Here is a 21,676-nt window from a genome sequence, read left to right as displayed (position 1 = left end):
AAAAAAAAAAGCATGTTATCAAAAAAAAAAAAGAACCACCAATTATAAAATGGAATAAATTTATTAATGATATCAATAAAATGACATAACACAAATAGCAGGTAGTAAAAGGAACAAAGAAAGGGGGAGGCCAATGTTACATAATGCATCACATATGGAGAAATGGAAACAATAATATGATACAAGGAAACGGGTGGTGATATAAATGTATCTATATGCTAACAGGTATAGCTAAAAGAACCGCAGTGACATAATGTATACAAAAAAAGAGAGTGAACTCATAATACAATCAAGTGGATACATAAAGCCATACAAGGTTGCAATATCATAATGAAACACCACCATTCTGTCCTTACAAATATCACCTAAATCTCACCATATGAAAACGCACCCCAACGCGCGTCACCATACAAAGCCAGTATGGCTTGATAAACAACCCCCCATAGCTGATCACTTGTTTGACTAACAACTATTCCTTCAGACCTCCTCATGCTCCTCATGCCCAGTTGGAGATAGCATGCATATGTTCCTATTGAGGAGAAAGCTGTTGCCAGACCCCTCAGAGGGCAGATTTTCTTCTGTCAGAACAAAAGGATTGAGTGTTGAAATGCCAAAAAAAAAATATGATGGTAATATAAAAATATACTGGTAATCCAGGGTCAGCTAATTTTTCTGTTACATGTACAGGGCAAAAAAAAAAAAAAAATACAGACTGCTTATTAATTGGACTCCTATCATTATAGGAGCCCCTGACTTGCCACAGGACAGCTGCATTGCACGGTCATCATGTTTTTCTGTACATGACAGTATAACCGTAGGGAGACCTGGGACTTCTAACGTTATATGCAACCATGATGCTGGAACTCTGGGCCTCCAGATAAGATCTGGCTGATATACGCTCCATATTTTATGGATGTGAATCGCTTGTGTACAGCTGTCTTTAATGGGAGTCTGTCACCAGAAAATAGCACATCAACTCAGCACTGCCTAAATCAAATAGCTGTTTTCTCGTGTGAATCTGTGGGTCTGTTGCCAAAATACCGTAGTATTTTGATTATATGCAGATTAGCTATTTGGGGCAATAAGGGTTGCTAATGCACCAAAGAGCTCATTTGCATATTGACAAAAGCAATAATAGCTCGGCATGTTTGAATCAGGTGACCCTAACCTATATGGGTGTGTTCTAGTGACAGACTCCCTATTAAAGGTATAGTCACAAGTAATGACTTGCTAGGCCTGGTTCACATCTGCGTTCGGGCCATTTTGTTCCCCTTTTTGCATTTTTCGTGCGGAAACCAAATGGAAACCACACAGACCCCATTAAAGTTTATGGGGTCTGATGGTTTCCTAAAGTAATCAGATTAGGTGTCTGTTTGGGGGTCCCCAAGAAGACTCCCCAAACATTAACCAGGCCTAACAGAAATACTTGAAAGTTTCCCGTTGATTTCAAAGGCCTTGGCAGTAATCCATGTGCATCACAACTCCATTCTACTGAACAGTACAGACTTTCAATTATATACCTAGTGGAATATTTACGGTTAAACTGTGTTTTTAACCAGAAAACACACCAGTAATCATCTACAGAAATGTGCAGCGAAATCCGTCACCTTTCTGCAGCATAACAGAGAAAAGTCTTAAAATCTGCATTGTGTGAATGGTGTACTGGAGATATGTAACAAGCATGCGTAGGAATCTAGCTCTGGGTCCTCTAACAGAAGGCATAACTAATGTACCAAGTAAATCAGTTAGCTTAGCATACATCCCATAAGAAGATAGTATCAAGCGCATAAGAACACATGATTCGCGGACAACAGAGGACATTTAGTACTATAGCAAATAGTTAGGCTCCTGCTTTCACTTTCTAGAAGGCCTCTGAAAAACGAGATCTGGAGCTGAACCCTGAACCAGTCCCCCCCCCCCCACACACACACTTTTACCTCCCCCCCAATGCTCATGGTGCTTGCGCGTTTCCAGGTGACACTTTCCCAGCTCCTTCATATGTGTAATGAAAAGCCCATTAAAATGTAAGCTATTTATGCCGGCCGTGCACTTGGAGGAAGCGGTTAAAGATCCTTTTCATTTCACTTACTGGGTAATGGAATTCTGAACGCTCTTTTCATTTAAGGTCATCCCCGGTGGAGGTTCATTCTGCAAAGCCAACAGTTCTTTCTGCAGCCGCTTCTGCAAAGCATTAGAGGAGGTGTCAGATTATTACATCCATTTGCCATAACATAATCTTGTATTTTATACTCTATACAAACACAGACAATATCTAGTCACTGCTGGTAAGGACTGAATTACAGCTTTAATGTGTGCCATCATATAGGGCGGAGCACATTTGACCTTTAAAAAACTTCCCCGTAAAAAAACCCCTACAAACAACCCACGTGCAGCACAATAAAAATGTGAACGGTGATTATGCCAGTTGCAAACAAAGGATCTGTAACAGGACTGCGAGCAAAGTAAATATCACAAGCGGGCGGCACCAGAAGATAAATGCCTCCAAGATGATGCCATCTTAATGTTGTGAGAGCAAAGTACAATCTAATTGTATGTGTTTTGCAATGGAATGTTTTTGGTACGTGAAGCAGCTTAAAGAGATTTTGTCAGTTTTCCCCTATATAGTGAATAGAGCAGTGTAAACATATCTTGGGTGACAGTCATGCTTAATGCCCATGGCACCTGTAAAGGGCTGGAGAGCGCGAAGTGCAGAGCCTGGGCACTATAAGGGGCAGCCTCACGGGCACTTGTGATTATGGAGCCGGGGGCATTAAACACCTGCATAGTGGTCACCCCAGATATGTTTACACTGCTCTATTCACTATATAGGGGAAAACTGACAAAATCTCTTTAAGCTGCTTCACGTACCAAAAACATTCCATTGCAAAACACATACAATTAGATTGTACTTTGCTCTCACAACATTAAGATGGCATCATCTTGGAGGCATGTGATCCCTGGGTTCAAATGCCGCCAGGAACAACATCTGCAAGGAGTTTGTATGTTCTCCCCGTGTTTGTGTGGATTTCCTCCTATTCTACAAAGACATACTGATAGGTAGAAAAAAAATGTACATTGTGAGCCCTATATGGGGCTTTGAACATTGGTGGAGAAATTCCTATTATCATGCTCAAATTGCTCATAGCTCTTTAATGGTGTTTAATGAAGCCTTCATATGAGCAGTAATAGATAATACATCTGTCAGTATTGGTTTCCACAATAGGTCGTAAAAATGTGCTCAGTGTCCAAATAAATGTGTCACTTTCCCCGACCACACGACGCTGTTAGTTGTGCTGTAACATGTGAATGTGTGTATGTTGCTTGGGTGCGACAGATCAATAAAAGGTCAGACATTCTCGTAAAGAGGAATTTATAGATTTTTACATTCTAGAAATGTGTTTGCCATGTTGTTGTTGCAACTTTGTGCTGAGGGTATGTACAATGCGCCAAAGCCAAAGGAACCTATGTTCTGCAGACTTGGGTCTAGGACTTACTTATATGTGCGACTATGGCTCTATACATCGGCCCAGTTCACATCTGTGTTCAGGCCGTTCCGTTCCCCTCTCCGCATGAAAAAATGACACTGCAAACAGCATTTTTCTCTCCGCAAACTGAGCGGAAACCACATGGACCCCTATAGTCTATGGGGTCTGCAGCTTTCCTAAAGTAACCTTGTTTTTTACGCAGATTAGGTTTTTGTTCGGGGGTTCCCCAAGCAGACCCCCAAACTGAAAACCATGCATAAATGTGAACCGGACCCGACTATTCTGCTGCATTTTGGTTTTATATGGTGTAAAGCGCATCTCTCACCCCGATGTATAACAGTAGGGGCATGTTCCAGGTATGACAGGATGTGCAATAGTCATTATACATGTTCATGACTCTATGACAAGTCATGGCTGCTTTTAATCATACGCCCTGCAGAAAAGACACAGGTATCAGAAAGCGAACTAAAACACACAACACAAAGTAAACGGTCAATCCAGGGTAAATGAAAAATTCAGCCTCTGCCCACAGTCATAGAGCTATTCATTACCTTACTACCATTACAGACATCACTGGGGCTGCCATAATAAATACGGGGCTGGGGTAAGCAACTTGTAAAGTATTATAGGAAATCTGCTCCAATAGCATTCCATCATAGTACAATGATAGCTACCCCCTGCGGGAAACACGACAGCAGTGAGGGGGCGGCTTGGATAAGTTAAATGCGATTTCCAGGACCTGCCTACTGGTGACCTATCCTATCCTAAGGCTAGGTCAATATATGGCTGGATTTGATACTCAGGACCAACACCAAGCGGTTGCTTGAAGAGACGACATTACTCAGGAGAACTGCGCCCTCTTCAATGTCAATATGTAGTAACCAAAAACTCAATATTACACATAAGGGGGCAGCCTGGTGACTGAAGGGTTAGTAATACCACCAGTGCACAGCCCAGTTAGGACAATGTGTGCGAGGAGTTTTTGTGTTCTCCCATTGTTTGTAACAGTTTCTTCCTATATTCCAGAGAAAGGGATTGTAGATTGAACACCTTTTTTGGGGACAATGCATAATGACAAGATCTGTAAAACGCTGTGGGATATGTTGGCGCTATGTAAGTAAAATAAATGGTAACAGTCTAAGTAGTAAACCATTGCTTAGAGGTATGCACTATACATCTGCTTTACCTATTGGGGCAGATCTATGAAGACTGGCGGTACTCACACTAGTCTTCATAGAACCACAGAAAGATGAGGGCGCCATAAGGGAGACGAGCGCCATTCCTGTCTTTCAACCTTGTACTTATTAGGCTCAGTATACGTAACACTGCATGCTTCTATAGGATGTATACATCTGACGAAGGCTTGTGACAATATGGTTACGTTTCTATTTGCAGTGGCCCTCTGTATAAGCAAGTGCAGTATGCTGTGCCACCATACAAAGGTAAAAAAAAAAGGTCCTCCAAAAGGACACTCCATCAGAGTGCATATATGTTAAACGTGTGCTCCCTTAGGTCTATAACCATGATCTCTGCCACAAGAACTGACAGAGTGACATCTAGCAATGCATAGTAAAGTTACTAAGATACATATAGAACAAAGTACGAATAAATCCAAGTGAGGACACAAAATGCAAATGTTTCATCAGGCCCTGGGAAATGGAGCCTCGCGCTCTCCTCCTCAGCTCTACAATGAATTGGCTCCCTTGGGATTTCTCATTGTGCTTAACCTCTTCACTCCATGTACTCAGCAGCACAACGCCGGCCACAAAATACCAACAGCCATAAACTAAGATCATCCCACCAGAACAGACTATAAGGAAAGTGGCACAAGGCTAGCCAAGTGACCCTGCTCAGGAAATGGGTTCATGCCAACTCTTATGCCAGTACCATGTTTTAATGCATTATGTGAATAAAGAATAGGACGCAGTTATCAGCGATGCCAGGCTCTAAAGACAATCCTAAAGGCAGTTCACATTTTGCAACACTACCACAGAGATCATGGCAGGGAGTGGTGAGTGCACTCAATAGTGTCATGGCACTATAAGGGTATTCCGGGGATAGGTCATAATATCATATTAGTGGTGGTTTAACAAGTGATGTGCTCCGTCAGTCACATGATCATTTCTCCAGTTTCCATTCAAGTGATTTGGACTGACTGACGGACAGCACATGGTTTGCAAAGCTCAGCCCTTGTAATCAGCTGATCGCTGAGGTGCTAGAATATGGATGATAGGCCATCTATGTACAAGTCCTGGAAAACCTCTTTTGGCAAGGACCACATGCTACGAGTTTGCATTGGAATGGCTGCATAGGAGATATCTTACACAAGACCCATCCATGGCAAAAAAAAAAGGCAGAAATAGTCAAATTTGCGATGCAGGTTTCACAAGACGTCTCCTGTGCAGCTCACCTGGAAAATCCACATCCAAACACAGCAATAATGAACATGTTCATAGATGACCTTATTGTAAGACATAGATAAATGCTGGCCCATGTCACTCGCTGTGTGCTTGCATTATGGAGCAGTTTTGCAGCTACCATGTTCAGAATCTGACAACCTGCCAGGGTACGCTTCCTCAGTAGAATACCGTATGCTGGTAGCCATTTTATAAGATGTGTCCGACTGCGAACAGCTCTCAAGGTTAGTGACATGAAGAGGATGTTACTGGAGACATGCTACAGACGTCTCCACATCAGTGTACGGCTGCTTCTACATAACCAAGTCTCGGGCGGGAAGAACCGTCCATTTGTGGACCGTATTTGAGTATGGAGTTAGGCTGCCTGGGTGAGAGTAGGAGCGGGTCCTATAAGCCCATAACATGTGGATCACCTAACAAAGCACATGTTGCTGTTGTATGGCGCAATGTGCAAAGTTTTACTAATATGTCTCTGTACATGGTCTTAGGGACTTGTTTGTTAGGGAAAGTCTAGATGAATTCATGTCTGTAAGTAGCAACATCTCCCATTCCAATTGCCATATGGATCTAGAAAAGACTATACATTCATGGAGAATAGACCATCCCCACTTTTTGTTATAGTGGCCAGTGACATAAGTAACATGGTTTGTACAAAGAAAATAAGTCCATGTAAACTTATCCCCATCCAGCAGTGATCCAGAAGAAGGTAAAACAGCCCCAAACAGGGGTTATAGGGAAGAACACAGCACTCTCTATATATCAACGCCCTGTATCCAGCCTCTGACATATCACTTATATTATTTCTTTCAGGCACCCCATCTCCTTTAAGGCCAGTTCGGCATATTACCTAGACCTGTCAATGTACTGATGTGAATATTTCAGTGTGGGTTTGCTATAGCCTGACATTATAGCATGAGCGAGTGCCATAGCAGCACCATTCCCACTCTTCCCTACCATATATATTACAACCAAAAAGAGAGAGACTTTAGGAGCATTTTCTTGTAGCTTCTCATCAATTTCCGTTTGTCCTGTATCCATTCAGGTTTATACCCATGGACAATATCATCACATTACCACTTAGAGGACTGGATGACATTTTCTGTCCCATTACAATGCAAACATCTTCATTTACAAAGGCAAGAACTAGATGTGCCGGGGTTTACGTGGGAAGGCTCAGATCTGGGGCATAGCTGGAGGGGAGAACATTAGGGCACATAATAAAACAGCTGTTCCTTTTTTTTTGGGGGGGGGGGGGGATTAGTAAATGGGTGTAAACCAGGGCATACAGATCAGGAGGTATAACGGGATAGGTATAGGGCATACATATAAGGAAGCATAACTGGGCAGGGGTATGGAAAAATATATCTGGGAAAAAAACATTGGAAAGTATAACAAGGACAGGAGGGTGGGGAAATAAATGAGAGAAGTATATAAGTAGATAAGACAAGACAGGTGTACGGGATGTATACACTGGGGTAAATGAAGTAGATGGGCATTATATACATATCTATATGGGGTTATAACCTTACAGATGTAGGGGTGTTTACTAAATAGATACTAGATGTGAAAAGGGGGCTTGGTCAGTATAACAGGACAGCGTGGAGGACAGATAGGGGGATATCATTACATATGTATGGGGATGTATAGAAGGATGTTGCTAAAACTGGTGGCAGGAACAAGGGGGTATAACAGGACAGGGGTAAAGCGGTATTTACAGACTAAAAGGAAATGTTTAGGGGCTGTATATACAGTGGTATAACGGGACAGAATAGATGTATATACAGGGGAGAAAAAGGATGGCTGTATAAACAGGGATATAATAAGACGTGTATGGAATATGTACACAGGGATGTAACAGGACAGGTGCAGCTGATGTATAAACAGGGGTATAACAATACAAGTATAAGCGATGTATGTACAGGGATAAGACAGGTACATGAGGGCTGTATATACAGCATATAACACAACAGGAATGGGAGAGATGGATATACAGGGATATCAGGTATAGCTGGTGTGTGTACAGGAATATAACAGGACAGATATATGAGGGATGTATATACAAGGACATAACTGGACACGTATACAAGGGATGTATATACAGAGGATATAAAGCAAGACAGGTATATTGAAGTATACAGGATGTATATGAGGGATGTATATACAGGATATAACACGACAGGAATAGGAGAGATGGATATACGGGGATATCAGATATAGCTGACGTGTGTACAGGAATATAACAGGACAGATATATGAGGGATGTATATACAAGGACATAACTGGACACGTATACAAGGGATGTATGTACAAGAGATAGAATATGTATATACAGGGGATATAAAGCAGGAGAGGTATATTGAAGTATATAGGATGTATATGAGGGATGTATACACAGGTGGTATAACAGACCAGGTATATGAGTAATGCTTATAATAAAGGGATATTAGGGATGTACATGAAGAGATAACAGGACCCTTATACAAGGGATGTATATACAGTAACATAATAACTATATATTGTTCTATTTCCTGTACTACGGATGTATATACAACAGGCAGGTATAGGAGTGATATATACATAGAGACAGAACTGGACAGGTAGACTAGAGGTGAATATACAGGGAATATAACAGACAGGTATATGAGGGATATACATACAAGGTATATAATAAGCATGTATAGGAGGGATGTATATACAGGTGTCGGGTCTATATACACATAAGGGTGTTATTAGACAAGTGCTCGGTCTGTCCCCTAGAAGTTACAAGTGCGCCCATACACTTCCCATATAATAACAGACAGGTGCAAGAGCCCATTAGGTCACAAGTCACAACACGTACTTCCACACTGACAACACGGAAGGGACACGCATCTGTCAGTGAACTCATGGCGGCCGTACAGGACCGTGACATTAGGACCCCCCACCCTCAACAAACTCCTAAAAACGTGCGGCACACGAAGGGTGCGGATCCGGGTCAGCCGGGTGTTAAATTCGCGCAGCACTCACCTGCATTGACGCCATGATGGGAACCCGCCCCCTCCCGCCTGGGGTGACGTCACATCTCACGTGACCTGCACGTCCGAAGCCCTTCGCCGCATGCGCATTGCTAAGCGGTTGCAAAGCGCATGCGTTACTCTCTGCCGTAGTCGATAGTACTGCGCATGTGTCCTGCTGTGTCCTGTAGTGCCATCATTGTGTTTAGCTTCTGGACTCTCTGTTGATAACTGATAAAAGCTATAACTTGGCGGGTGTGCTTGTATATACTAGAGATCCCATATCCCACCTGAGCTGACTGAGCTAGAGTCAGTCCTTGAAATAGTTGTCTTTACTTCTCAAGACAATCCAGGACCTCTAAGACCACAACTGAAAAAGATCTTATGGTGCGGAAGGATCATTGGGGTTAAAATTAATGTTGTGCCCCGATTTGTCCTTGTCTGTTTTGTGTAGAAATCCTTTCTCAGACACTTGACCAGAAACCATTTCATCTGCTATACCTGTGATTAGGGATAGACTGGCACATGGACTTATGAGACGATGCCCTGCTAAGAATTCTGGGTAAGGAATACAAAACCTGAGTGGTGAAGGGCGCACTCACATGGCGGATACCTTCTCCATCGCATGAGTTCTCTGAGCGGCTAGCCGCAATGGGATACTGGTGCAGCATCGCCATCCCGCTCCTGATTAGGCAAATGAATGGGCCTAATCGGAATATGGAGCCGTGGCGGAGTCAGCTACAGAATCCACGGGAAGATAGCGCATGTCACTACTTTTTTCCGCTAGCGGGAAAGAAAAGCAAGGGACTCCCAATGAAATGGCAGATTCCGCTTCAAAATCTGCCTGCAAAATACTCCGTGTGAACAGACCCAAAAAGAGGAATTTGCCCCTAGCACCACCTATTGGGAGGTAGCTACTTATAGATTAATACCTGCCAAGAGCCTGAAAACAGCTGTCTGCAGATGGAAACTCTTCCTTCTGGAGAAGTTTATTGGCCTCACCAATATCCCCAAATTGTACCCTTGGGTTTCCTTGTGAACCAGGTATTAATCTATAGGAAGCTACAGGCTATAGATTAATAATTGGGAGCTATAGGCTCTGGGGCAAAGTCCTCTTTTTTTTCATGAGGTCTTATTTGTATTCCTTGTCCGGGAAACCTATAAACTGCAGATCGGATTCCAAACCATCTGCCACCCTAAATCTCAGGGGCTGCCCTTCAGGTCTTTGTAAATATTACCTGGTGGCAGTTTTCATGAGAGTGATGGTCTATCCTGGAATCACAAAGCAATGGATGTGCCTTAGAATCAAGGACCCAAAATCAACACTGCGCTTGACCTGTAGATTTCAATGATGATCCTTAATTGTAGACCAATTTCCATAATATACACGACGCTTGTAAAAGCGTTTCGGGGTACTGCCCCTTTCTCAAGTGATAGGTGGTGAACAATACAGTTGGACCCTCTCCCAACTGTCCCGGATTCCGGGTTGTGTCCCACCGTCTTGGTCGGCAGGAGGTTGTTAGGACGCTGCGGCCAGGGGATCAGAAAGGATCACTTTAAAGAGAACCTTTTACCACCTCCAACAGGTGCAGTTTTTTACTTCATTCAATTGTTGCTACTCCATGGATTCTGGCACAGCCCCTTTGTCCCTGAGAAATCAGTGCTGTGAGTTTTGGTGCCTGATATACTGTTTAGGCTCTGTACTTTCCAGAGGGCGGTGTCAGGTAGGAGCAGACAAGGGGTATGAGTTTGAGCACAGACATTGGCTGCCTCTGATTGGGGCACATCAGGCACGCAAACTAACTGTGCTTTTTACTCAGGAACTGGGGGGCTATAAAGAAAATTCCAATTGTACTGGTAAAGTGGAGCAGCACTCTCAATTGGAAGAGCATTCTAAGAAGTTGTGACTCTGTTCTGATCTGATTCTGGGATCCTTAATAATCACATAATGCTCAACAATGTTATTTTCTCAAAACGCCCTCCATGGCAGCACCACAGGAGGTTGAATCTCCACCTCTTATTAGGGACGGGAAAAAGTACACAAGAGGTTAAAATAGCCCCTCCCTACCTCCCCTTCTTCAGTGTTTTTTTCCTGTCCCTATTACGGGGTAGACAAGAGGTGCATGAGAAAGTTACCTGGCAGGAGTGGGGTCCAGTGTGGATGTCCCTGTGGGTCTGCGCTGTTTCTCCATAGAATCTTGGTCTTTTCTATGACCATGGAACTCCTTGTTGACATCTACTCTCCTTATAATTTATCCCATATATTTAACATTGAACACCAGAAACAAGAAAAATGTCTAGACCATAAAAGAAATATCCAATTCTCATATTGGTTTATTCATGTTACCATGTGGGAAAAGAATACGTATGCAGATGCAAAGGGTTTCAGTGCTTTGCGAAGTAGTATGGAGATCTTGTTGCATAATATACATAACTGAGAAAACAAAAACAGAAAAGGTGCAAACATGCTAAAATGACCCAAAAAAATTACTCATCAGGAGACGGGTTTGGTTTTAAATACAAAAGAAAAACATTTAACATAGTAATTTCCCATAATTTATTTTATTCAACAATCTAGGAAGTTTGCTGCCATCAGGAGCTCCAGTGCAATCTCTGGTGCAATGGGGAACTCTGGGATTTCTGTTGAACTGTTTGTATAACGGACTTTATAGGTAAAGTACATGCACACTTTTGACAGGACGTGAGAAGGGATCTCTCTGAAATTCACTTCATTGGTTTCATTTTCAGCAAACTGTCCTGTAACAAAAGATGTAAAATAGGAATTTTTAATACAAATGTAAAAATCTTTAAATGAGTCAGTGTGAGGGGGTGTTCGCACTTGTGCCTAGGAGACGGCTTCATTTGAATGGGTTTTAAAGCAAACCGTCGAGGCCTGTATGCAGCTCGTCTGCAGGAAAACAGTTTTTGGTGGTTTTTTTTGGCCCACACGCAAAATCGAACATGCAGTACTTTGTGTCTGGGGAAAAAAAAAAAAAAATGGTTTCCTCGCAAAAAGGCTGCATACTGACCCCAGTGGACGGACACAAGTATGAGCAACCCCTAAGGATGGCAGCAATGGTTGGATTGATTATAGCACATTAAGAGTGCACAATGAAGTGTAACGGGGCACTGCCATATCAGATATTTACAGCATATCAGCAGTATATAAATATTTGACCGATGTTTGGCTCACTGCTGACATGACCCGTCCCACAACTGCTGTGAACCAAGCGTTCAAAAAAGTAAAATTCACAAACTCATATCCTCCACAGTGCTCCAATCTTGGAGGGTTCCCCCCCTCTTTTTAAATTAAAGCTGTCCTCACTGTTACTTACCATTTCCCATCATTGTTTCTAACAACCTGGTCCTGACACACTCAAACAACACACTGTATATGGCTTTATCCGCAGCCTCTGCACATTGTATTACTATGGTCTATTGCATAACATGCTCCAAAAGCAGAACATGCAGTTACAGTAAGGCTACAGCTGCACAAATGGCACAACAGGGATCATTTGTTTTGTAGTACCATAAAGCAATTAGTTGAGTTTTTGGGCCCAGTTCACATCTGCGTTCGGTCTTCCATTCAGGGAGTACACATGGGAACCCCCCCAAACGGAAAACTGAACGCATTGACAAGCGATGAGCTTAAGAAAGCACACAGACTTCATAGACTACTGCCGGGTTTCCGTCTCCTGTCGACAGAAGACGGAAACCTAAAAGCGGAGAACGGGCGCAGGTGTGAACCCGCCCTCATTTAAGAAAATAAATAAATCTAGCCCAATTTTTGTGGAAACTAAAATTTGGTATAGAATGAAAATCAAGCATACCTGGACCACTCAACATGGCTTTTATTGTTCCAGATGTCAAAGCATGTTCTCTTTTAACAATAAACTCATGGCCATCTGAGGAAATAAGCTTCACATACATAGCATCTGGCCCCTCACAGCCGCCATATGTCTTCTCTTCACCATCTGGAAAGACATTACAATAAGAATCTGTGACCCATTTATTAACCTTGAATAACAAATCTAGTGAACTGCAACGAATCACAAAGACATTAAAGTGCTTCATCTCTGTCTGATGTACCGTACATTGTCTTTTAATTATATAAACTTATTTTGTACACTGAATAGGTCAGATTCACTTGAATGTAATTCGTTTTACCCCATGAAAATTCATACCTCCATTGTAGAAATATTCCTTTACTTCACAATATGCAAATGAGCAGTCTGGAGCACTGAGGTCAGCTTTGTTGCTCCAAACTATAATACGCACCTCTTGCCCCTCCCTTCTTTGAGTGACGGGGCCAGGCAGGACAGGTAGGCCTGGCCCTTTCATGCAAAGAAGGGAGTGGTGGAGGAAGGTGTTCCTGAGCGGTGAGAGCAATGGACCTGCCCTCGGTGCTCCATACTCCTTAATTACGTATTGAATCTCTCTGCACAGAGACATTACATGGGGAAAAGGGCTTTACATTCAGGTGAGTCTTGCTTATTAAAAAAACAACCTGGATAGATAGGGAGTCTGTCACCAGGATGACACCTATAAAGGTCCCCCCATAACAGAAAGTGATGGCATACCTTTACAAAGTGAACGGGTCCCTGCACAGCTGAAAGCACCACTTTATAAGGAAATCCTATGAAAGGCCTGCAGGCTACACCAATGCTGTAGCAACTACATTCTTATGATTAGGAGGTGACTGCATATGTTAGAGCTATGTGCTCAATTTCAATGTGAGAACTTTTTACCTGCTACATACCTACATTTTTATACTATACTAGGATATGTATATTAGGGACATGCCAACACATTATATACTATACTGTCAGGAGGGGCGTTCCTCATAGCCCAGCTAGACTGTCAGGAACACCCTTCTGACAGTGGGCAAGAGATCGGTGCTGAAACTAATAACACCAGCCTCTCCAGCCCCAGGGCACATAACATGAAAGCAGACCGTGCGCTGAATTCAGCCCACACTGGGCTTTCTAGCGGTATATAAAAGCTCATGTGGAAGGGGGGGGGGGTCACAGAGATTGGACCACCAATTATAAAATTATAGCATGTCCTAGTGATCTGCCTTTACTTTACAATATGGAAATAACATGAAATAATAAACTCCAGCATGTTACTGGTGTGTACAGGAGAGTCTGCTATTGGCTTACACTTCTCCACCCCTCCATGATCGCTGAACATAATACTGAGCAATCTTTACTTCCTTTTAGATAATTTCCCTATTTTCTAGTCCAAATGTAATGAAAGTAGATAAAAGAGGGAAGAGTAAATCATGACATTTACATGTATGCCGCATAGCATATAATACTGAACCTACCCATCCTAATGATGATGTATTTTCCGGATAGTGATGTCTAGAGGAAAAACAAACAGAATTCATACATCAATACATGGAAGTACAATACATATTATATTAAATATAGCACAGGTCTATCTATACACATCGAATAGGGCTGCGGGATTTAGAAAGTATACCTAACCTTCATACATTAATAGTACATTGTGTGAGCACAGAGAAGAAAACTAGTCAAGGAGGAGATCTGTAAAGTAAGACAGGCTTCTAAATAGAGAGAAGTGTGGTTAAAATAGAACCTTTAATAAATACAGTGTGTCTATTTGTAACCAATAATAATAATAAGAAGAATAAAAAGAATCTATATCACAGCCAAAGAGGAAGGGGAGAGAAGTCAATACAATCCACCCACATGCCAAAAATATATATATACGGGAACTGAAAATCAGTGTGCTAAGGAGGGGTGCAAGGATAATCGCCCTCACATGTCTTTGATCTCCCTCAACCAGAGTACAGAGTAGAATCTCTTCATCACAAAACATATAATATAAATGTATATATCAGGCTGCATTCAATAGTGAAGCGACCCAAGCGGTGAGGCTACTGGTCACACTGTGCCGCTATACACCTCAGGGGGAGTTGATGTGGGGTTAGACCCGTAGCCTCGCCACTTGGGTCTCTTCCATTCTAGTGTCTGTCATTTTGCAATTAATAACAGATTCTATGATTCAAGCTTCTAATGAAGACACTGGCACAAATACGAGCCCAAGACCCCATGCACACGGCCAAGTCTGCATCCGAGTTGGGGCAGATTTGGCAGCAGAATCCAGATGAATGACACTTGGAGTGATATCCGAGTGCTTTGCATTATGCACTTACCTCTATGGGGCTACTGAAACGTTCTATTCCGATGAAACAGAACAGATTAGGACCTGCTCTATTTTCATCAGATTGCCCTTGGATGGCGCACTCGGACGTGTGCATGAAGCCCAATTCTAATCAGTCACAACATTCCAATGACTTGTACGTCTTTGTAAAGGAGTTTGGGCTGCTCAATTATTGAAAAATAATCGAAATTAAAAGTCAGCTCAATTAATTAAAGTGAACTTGCTCACATCGATTATTTCAATTAGTTTGCATCCATTCCACAAGGAAGCACATTTCTGGTTTCCTGGTACTGAACAGTGGTGCATTGTGGGAGCTCAGATAATAGTTACACATTTACACAAGCACAGACAATACTGCAGTTGTCAACCAGATGAATACTTAGCCAACAGTTACCATCTACACTTGGAGCATGCATGCTCTATTCAGTGCCAAGAGGGAGGCAAGGCTGTGCCAGACACCCCTGGCTGTTGAATAACAAAGGAAGGTGTATATTAAAGTCTATCACATTCAGTACAAGTTAACTGAACATTTAGTCCACAGTCAGAAGTCTCAGGTTTTTCTGTATTGTCTTTATTAATATATTTATTATACTGTGTGACATTATTTCTATATGTGCTGTGACATCACCAGGCTCATCCCTATACAGTCAGAGCACCTGAACTGAAGTGAGATTACCAAATAAACCTGTGATGACGTAGGTCTTGTTCGGTTAAACAGGAGGTAGACGTGCTGGAGGATCATTACACACAATAATCCTTTCTAATAAATGATTAGAAACCGTTTTTCTGCATTATATGGATGACCCAAGGTTTAAAGGGGGCTTCTAGGATTATAATATTGATGTCCTATCGTTAGGATTAGTATGGGATGATATCGGAGGGGCTCTGACACACAGCACCCCTCACCAATCAGTTCCAGACCACCCAATGACTATGTACAGCCAGTCCTCCCATAGACAAGGCAGGTGTACACAGCATTGGGAGCCACCATGATGTGGGTTTCCTAAGACCTGTCATGTGATCTGCCAGAGGTTGGGAACTGTAAAGGCTGCTGGGACCCCAATACCATGCCCACATCACAGGCTCTGGCCCATCCCCCAGCGAATCACAATAGGAGTCAGCAACATATGGAGAGCGAAAGCTTCACATACTAGTAAAAGAAAAAAAAAACGTCAACCATGTGAAAACCAGACACGTTTCCTCTTTTTTTTTTTGTTAACATTTTCACTGATATATAAAAATAAAAACCTTCGTGTCTCAGAAAAAGACAAAAAATTGTTTGAATAACCCAAACGGAAAAAATGTTAGAGCCCTCAAAATTGTACAATAAAACCTATAAAAAAAAAAAAAAAAAAAAGTGTTCCTGAACCAGGGAAATTGGCCCAGTCCTGAACTGGTTCACAGGCCAGTGACATCAAGTTTATTAGTCAAATGGCCAGTTTGAAGCCAGTCCCATTCAAGAGACTATGGCTAAGATGCAATGTGAAGCACAGTTGGCCGACAGTATACAGCGCTGTCCCCAGCCGCAATGTTCAGGTGGGCACTGTAGCCTTGACTAGGTGGAGTTTATACTATATCATAATGCAGGAAAAACACTATTAGGGCTCGTTCACATCTGCGCCCGGTCTCCGTTCTGCAGGTTTCCGTTTCCTGCACAAAACAGAGGCAGGATACGGAAACCTGCAGGACTCTTTCATACCCATTCATTTGAATGGGTTTGAAAGATGTCCGGCGGTGAGCGTTTTATGCTCTCCGCCGTAAAACCAGTTTTCTAAAGTCAGACACAGAGTCGGACATGCAGTACTCTGTGTCCGGTTTTAAAAAACCGGTTTTGCGGCGGAGAGCATAAAACGCTCACCGCCGCTCACAGCCGGACACGCTCTGACAGCTTTCTGTCTTCTGCTGGCAGAAGACAGAAAGCTGAGAACGGAGTGTGAAAATAGTGTAAAGGGGCACTCACACGGAGTAAAGTGGCGCTGATTCTGCCACGATAATTCGCTTATGGGTTAAAAAACCTCCCATTGATTTTAATGTGTTCCACGCGTTAAATGGAACCCATTGAAGACAATGGGAGTCTTTTTATCAGCGTTGATTCTGCCGCGAGTTATTGTGGCGGTGTACATGTAACTGTTGGTATATAACTCATATGACTGAATGATTAAAACAACCTTTCATTTTACTCCTTATGCCGCCCCATCTACCTAACAGATTGCAAGCTCTTGTGAGCAAGGTCTTCATTTCTATCGTGTGAATTGATTTATTACTCTGTAATGTCTCATTCTGTCTGTTCATGAACCCTCTGCTTTATAAAGTGCTGCAGAATACGTTGTTATATAAAATGTATTATCATTAGCATACAATTACAGTTATGTGTGTATACCTATAGGCATATATCTGTGTATATATACCTATTGTCATATAGCGGAGTATATACACCTATTGGCCTATATCTGAGTGTATATACACCTACTGGCCTATATCTCTGTATATACACCTATTGGCCTATGCCCGAGTGTATACACCTATTGTCATACAGCTCTGTGTATATACCCATCACTATCTGCAGTTCAGGAGTTTGCGCTGTGGGGCCCTGTGGCAGTGGTCGGAGAGGCCCTGCACGATCCCCTATGCCCGGTGTATGGCTATACCCAGAGACCGCTGGGGTAACAGAGCAGCCTCCATGACGTGCTGTTTCCATGGAGATAGCTATAACACCCCCGTGTCACCCATATAACATACAGGGCCCCCACACCACACTGCGGACACTCACCGGCCGGGCACTCGCTCCTCCCACAGGCTCGCTGACCACCGAGAGACGGCAGTCACAATCACTTCCGGTAGGTCTCGCCCCCGCAGCGGAACAGGAAATTACGTCAACTCGGTGCGTCAAATAGATTGTTTAGTAACCTTGGTAACCGAAGCTGCTTTGTAGTATGGCCGGTAACGCAGCAGAAATTCTAATCAGCTGAATGCAAATAGGCAGAAACGCATTAACATAAAGCATCAGTGTGAACTATGACATTCATCCCTGTGATATAAAGTGTCACACTAGTCATACATGCGGGATAGCCATGGAGGCTGACCTAGCTATTTATGAGCCTAAGGGTCTATTCACACGGAGTAACGTGCCGCGTGACCTGGCACGTATACGGCATGTGAGATTTTGAGCGCCGTTAAAGCTCCCATTGATTTCGTTATTTTGCGGCCGCAAAATAACGCGGCATATACGATCCAGGCTCCCATTGAAATCAATGGGAGCTTTAACGGCGCTCAAAATCTCACATGCCGTATACGTGCCACATCACACGGCACGTTACTCTGTGTGAATGGACCCTAAGAATTGCTGTAGCAGGGAATAAACTGGCAAAGAAAATTTGACTATACCCACCTTTAGGCCGGGGCTACAGAAGGACTTTGGCCTCTATTATTCCTGTCACGAGACCAAAGATTTCTGGGTAACCCCTAATGTTAGTGGATGATGTCCCATTGTGACCTCGAGGATGCCGCAACAGTGGTTTCTAGTCACAATAGGTTCGGATCATGTCTGATTTTCTTGTAAGTAGAAGTCGCAGTTGCAACACTCAAGTTTGCAATGCGAATCCATTCACTAACATTAGTGAAGGAGTGGAAAAGTTACACAGCAATCTCTGGTGTCGCTACCAAATTTACTCTGTAGCCCTAGCCTCAAAGTTGGTAACCCTCCCTACAGGTTTTAACGGCCTATCTCATTGATGGGGGGCAACCCCTTTAAGCATAATTGACAACTCTTTCGGAGTGGGAAGCATCCATTCTCATTGTGTTTGTATGGCTATACTCCAAAAACATACTGATAGGGAATTTAGATTGTGAATCCTACTTGGGACAGTGGGCCAATAGCTATTGTAAGCCGATGGCTGGTAATGGAGGGGGTGTACATATCACCCAGACTACTCAGGTGGGTGAGATGAGAAAACTCCAGGAATGTTTGTTCTCAGCAGACAACTTTCATCTGCTGAGCATTTTGGTAAATCGTCAGTATTGGGCTGGATTTTTAGGAATGACAGGTAGGTTGGTAGTGGGACCTGTCATTCCACCCCCCCTACAGTCCACACTTTGGGGATGATCCGGCAGCAACTCAAAGAGTCTCCTCGTCAAGGAGGCTTAAGAAGCCAGCTCCAGCAGCAGACTTTAGGCAGAGCTTGGCTGGAGAGCTGACAGAGAGGTCATATTTTTGGAGCTGTGTCCTGAATGATTCTACTGGCTTTTGGATTTCTGTTATTCTAGGTGAGGTAACCTATTCTATGATTAGTTAGAGCCTAGCCGGGCAGGTATTTATTTTTGTATTGTTTCCTTTTGTTGCTGCGCTACCTTTTTGAGTGAAAATAAACTCTACCTTTGTTTTGGACTAAAAGAAACTGGACTTGTGTGTCTATGCCACCCCACCTAGCAACCCCAGACCCTGACAATTGGCGGAGGATGCGCGCATACAGTGGTTGCTTGGGGCAACAACACGACCACTCCTTGCTGGATAATTTTTTTTTTTTTTGTCTTGGGTGAAGGCTGCTGCCGCTATACAGACCCAGACTATGGAGGAGATACTGAAGCATCTTGTACAGTCCAATGTGCAGCAACAACAAACAAATAGTTTGCTGATGGAGCAAATTGCGCTCCTTAAAGAGAATGGTGTCACTAGCCTGCACAGACCTGTGGAGCACAGAGATGAGAAGCGGGCTGTGCAAAGAGCTTTGCAAAAGATGACCCCAGGTGATGACGTGGAGGCCTTCCTGACTGTGTTTGAGAGAGTGGCCGAACGGGAGAAACTGCCAGCTGCTGACTGGGCAGACGCCATTGCACCCTATTTGACCGGTGAACTCCAGAAGGCCTATTATGACCTCTGCCAGCAAGATGTCCAGGACTATGATAAGTTGAAGGCGGAAATTCTTTCTCGGCTGGGGGTAACCACTGCTGCTCGTGCCCGGGGGGTACATACCTGGAGTTACCATATGGACAAGCCTGCTAGATCCCAGATGTACAACCTGATTCACCTGGTGAAAAAGTGACTGGAATCAGACACCTGTACCCCTGCAAAGATGGTGGAGAAGGTTGTCCTAGACCGGTTCACCAGAGCTCTTCCTCCTGCATTGCAGCGCTGGGTTGGACATGGAGACCCCAAAGATGCCAACCAGCTCGTCAGCCTTCTGGAGAGATACCTGGCGACTGAGGCAGAACTCTGTGATGACCCTACAGCGCAACCATCCCCCAGGAACACCCGATGAAGGGCACTTCCCTTTAAGACTGTTCCGTTATTTGAGAACGGAGGGAAAAGAGCTGGAGATGTGTTTTCTAGGCAGTCCACCAGCCCAAGAAGGGACTCTCTGCTGGAGAAACCAGGGCTGGTACAGTGTTGGAGATGCCATGAGTGAGGGACATATTGCTGCCCAGTGCCCAGTCACCTCTGAGCCAATGGACTGTGACCCTGGTGGGCGTCGATCATTATTTGCCAGACCTGTCTGTGCTGTGGCATCGGGACTAAAGACTGGGCCTCAGGTCTGTCAAGTTGAGGTGAATGGCCATTCTGTCCAGGCCTTGTTGGACTTTGGTAGCCTGGTCACTCTGGTGCATGCCAGCTTGATAGCTGGGGACTTTATCCCGGACAAACGTATGAGTGTTTGTTGTATCCATGGGGATGTCAAAGACTACCCCATGTCCAAGGTCACAATAGAGATATTAGGATCTGTTTGGGTGCATTCACACTGAGTCTACGCTCAGCTGATTCTGAGCGTAAAACACGTTCAGAATGAGAACCCAGAAGCCGCAGATCCCATTCATTTCTATGGGAGCCGGCCTACGTGCACTCCCCATTGAAATGAATGGGCTGCTTTTTTCCCTATTGCTTTCAATGTGATACGCGCGTATCACATTGAAAGGTACAACCACACAGCCAAAGGTGGAAACCCTGCCTATGCCCAAAGTGTATTAGTAAGATGACACCTTTCTGTTACGGGTCCTAGCTGGAGAGGAAGATGATGTCTCTTCCCCAGCTCCTGAGCCTAACATACCTGAATTAGAGGTCTCACGGGCTAATTTTGGTACTGCACAGTTGAGAGATCCCACTCTTGCTAATGTTCATGATAATGTGACAGTTATTAACAATGTGCTTCAGGAACCTGATGCTGACCACCAATTCCCACATTTTGCTATGAATAATGACCTCTTGTATCGAGTTGCAAAAAGTAATGGGGAAATTGTGGAGCAGCTTATCGTACCAAAGCCATACCGCCGTATGGTACTTGATATGGCCCATAATCATGTGCTTGGGGGACACCTAGGGGCGGAGAAAACACAGGAGAGGATTCTCCAAAGATTTTATTGGCCAGGCGTGTACAGGGAAGTGAAGGACTACTGTGCGTCCTGTCCTACGTGTCAGGTACATGCCCCAGCCCCACATTTTTGTAGTCCCTTGGTTCCCCCGCCCATCATTGAAGTGCCTTTTGAAAGGATTGGTATGGACTTGGTCGGTCCAATAGTCAAGTCAGCTAGAGGTCACCAATATATTCTGGTTGTCTTAGATTACGCTACTCGCTATCCTGAGGCGGTTCCCTTGCGTAAT

At 43.6% G+C, this 21,676-nt stretch overlaps 2 protein-coding genes across 2 annotated transcripts in view; both read right to left on the bottom strand.

Moving 5' to 3' along the window:
* UBE2W (ubiquitin conjugating enzyme E2 W) overlaps positions 1–8,978 on the bottom strand; it is a 32,833-nt gene extending 23,855 nt beyond the window's left edge. The window contains exons 1-2 of the mRNA XM_075270377.1: positions 8,909–8,978; positions 2,090–2,181 (exon numbers count right to left, since the gene is read on the bottom strand). Coding sequence (XP_075126478.1) covers positions 2,090–2,181; positions 8,909–8,923 — 107 coding nt within the window. The 5' untranslated portion in view covers positions 8,924–8,978. The remainder of the gene's footprint in view (positions 1–2,089; positions 2,182–8,908) is intronic.
* A 2,227-nt stretch (positions 8,979–11,205) lies between these two features.
* Positions 11,206–17,938, bottom strand: ELOC (elongin C). Its single transcript, XM_075272128.1, has 4 exons — positions 17,858–17,938; positions 14,225–14,261; positions 12,726–12,869; positions 11,206–11,652 (listed from the first exon to the last, which is right to left on the bottom strand). Exons 2-4 carry the CDS (start codon positions 14,226–14,228, stop codon positions 11,462–11,464), a joined length of 339 nt encoding a protein of 112 aa, XP_075128229.1. The 5' UTR covers positions 14,229–14,261; positions 17,858–17,938; the 3' UTR covers positions 11,206–11,461.
* Positions 17,939–21,676: the final 3,738 nt, after the last annotated feature.

Source organism: Leptodactylus fuscus, chromosome 4 (genome assembly GCF_031893055.1).
Source record: "Leptodactylus fuscus isolate aLepFus1 chromosome 4, aLepFus1.hap2, whole genome shotgun sequence".
NCBI classification, from domain to species: Eukaryota; Metazoa; Chordata; class Amphibia; order Anura; family Leptodactylidae; genus Leptodactylus; species Leptodactylus fuscus.
This window is presented reverse-complemented; position numbering and strand designations above follow the sequence as displayed.

Coding starts and splice junctions, on each gene's coding strand:
- ELOC (XM_075272128.1), bottom strand. Junction 11,653..12,725: donor AGCCATGTTGAGTGGTCCAG/GTATGCTTGATT, acceptor CTTTTGTTACAG/GACAGTTTGCTGAAAATGAA.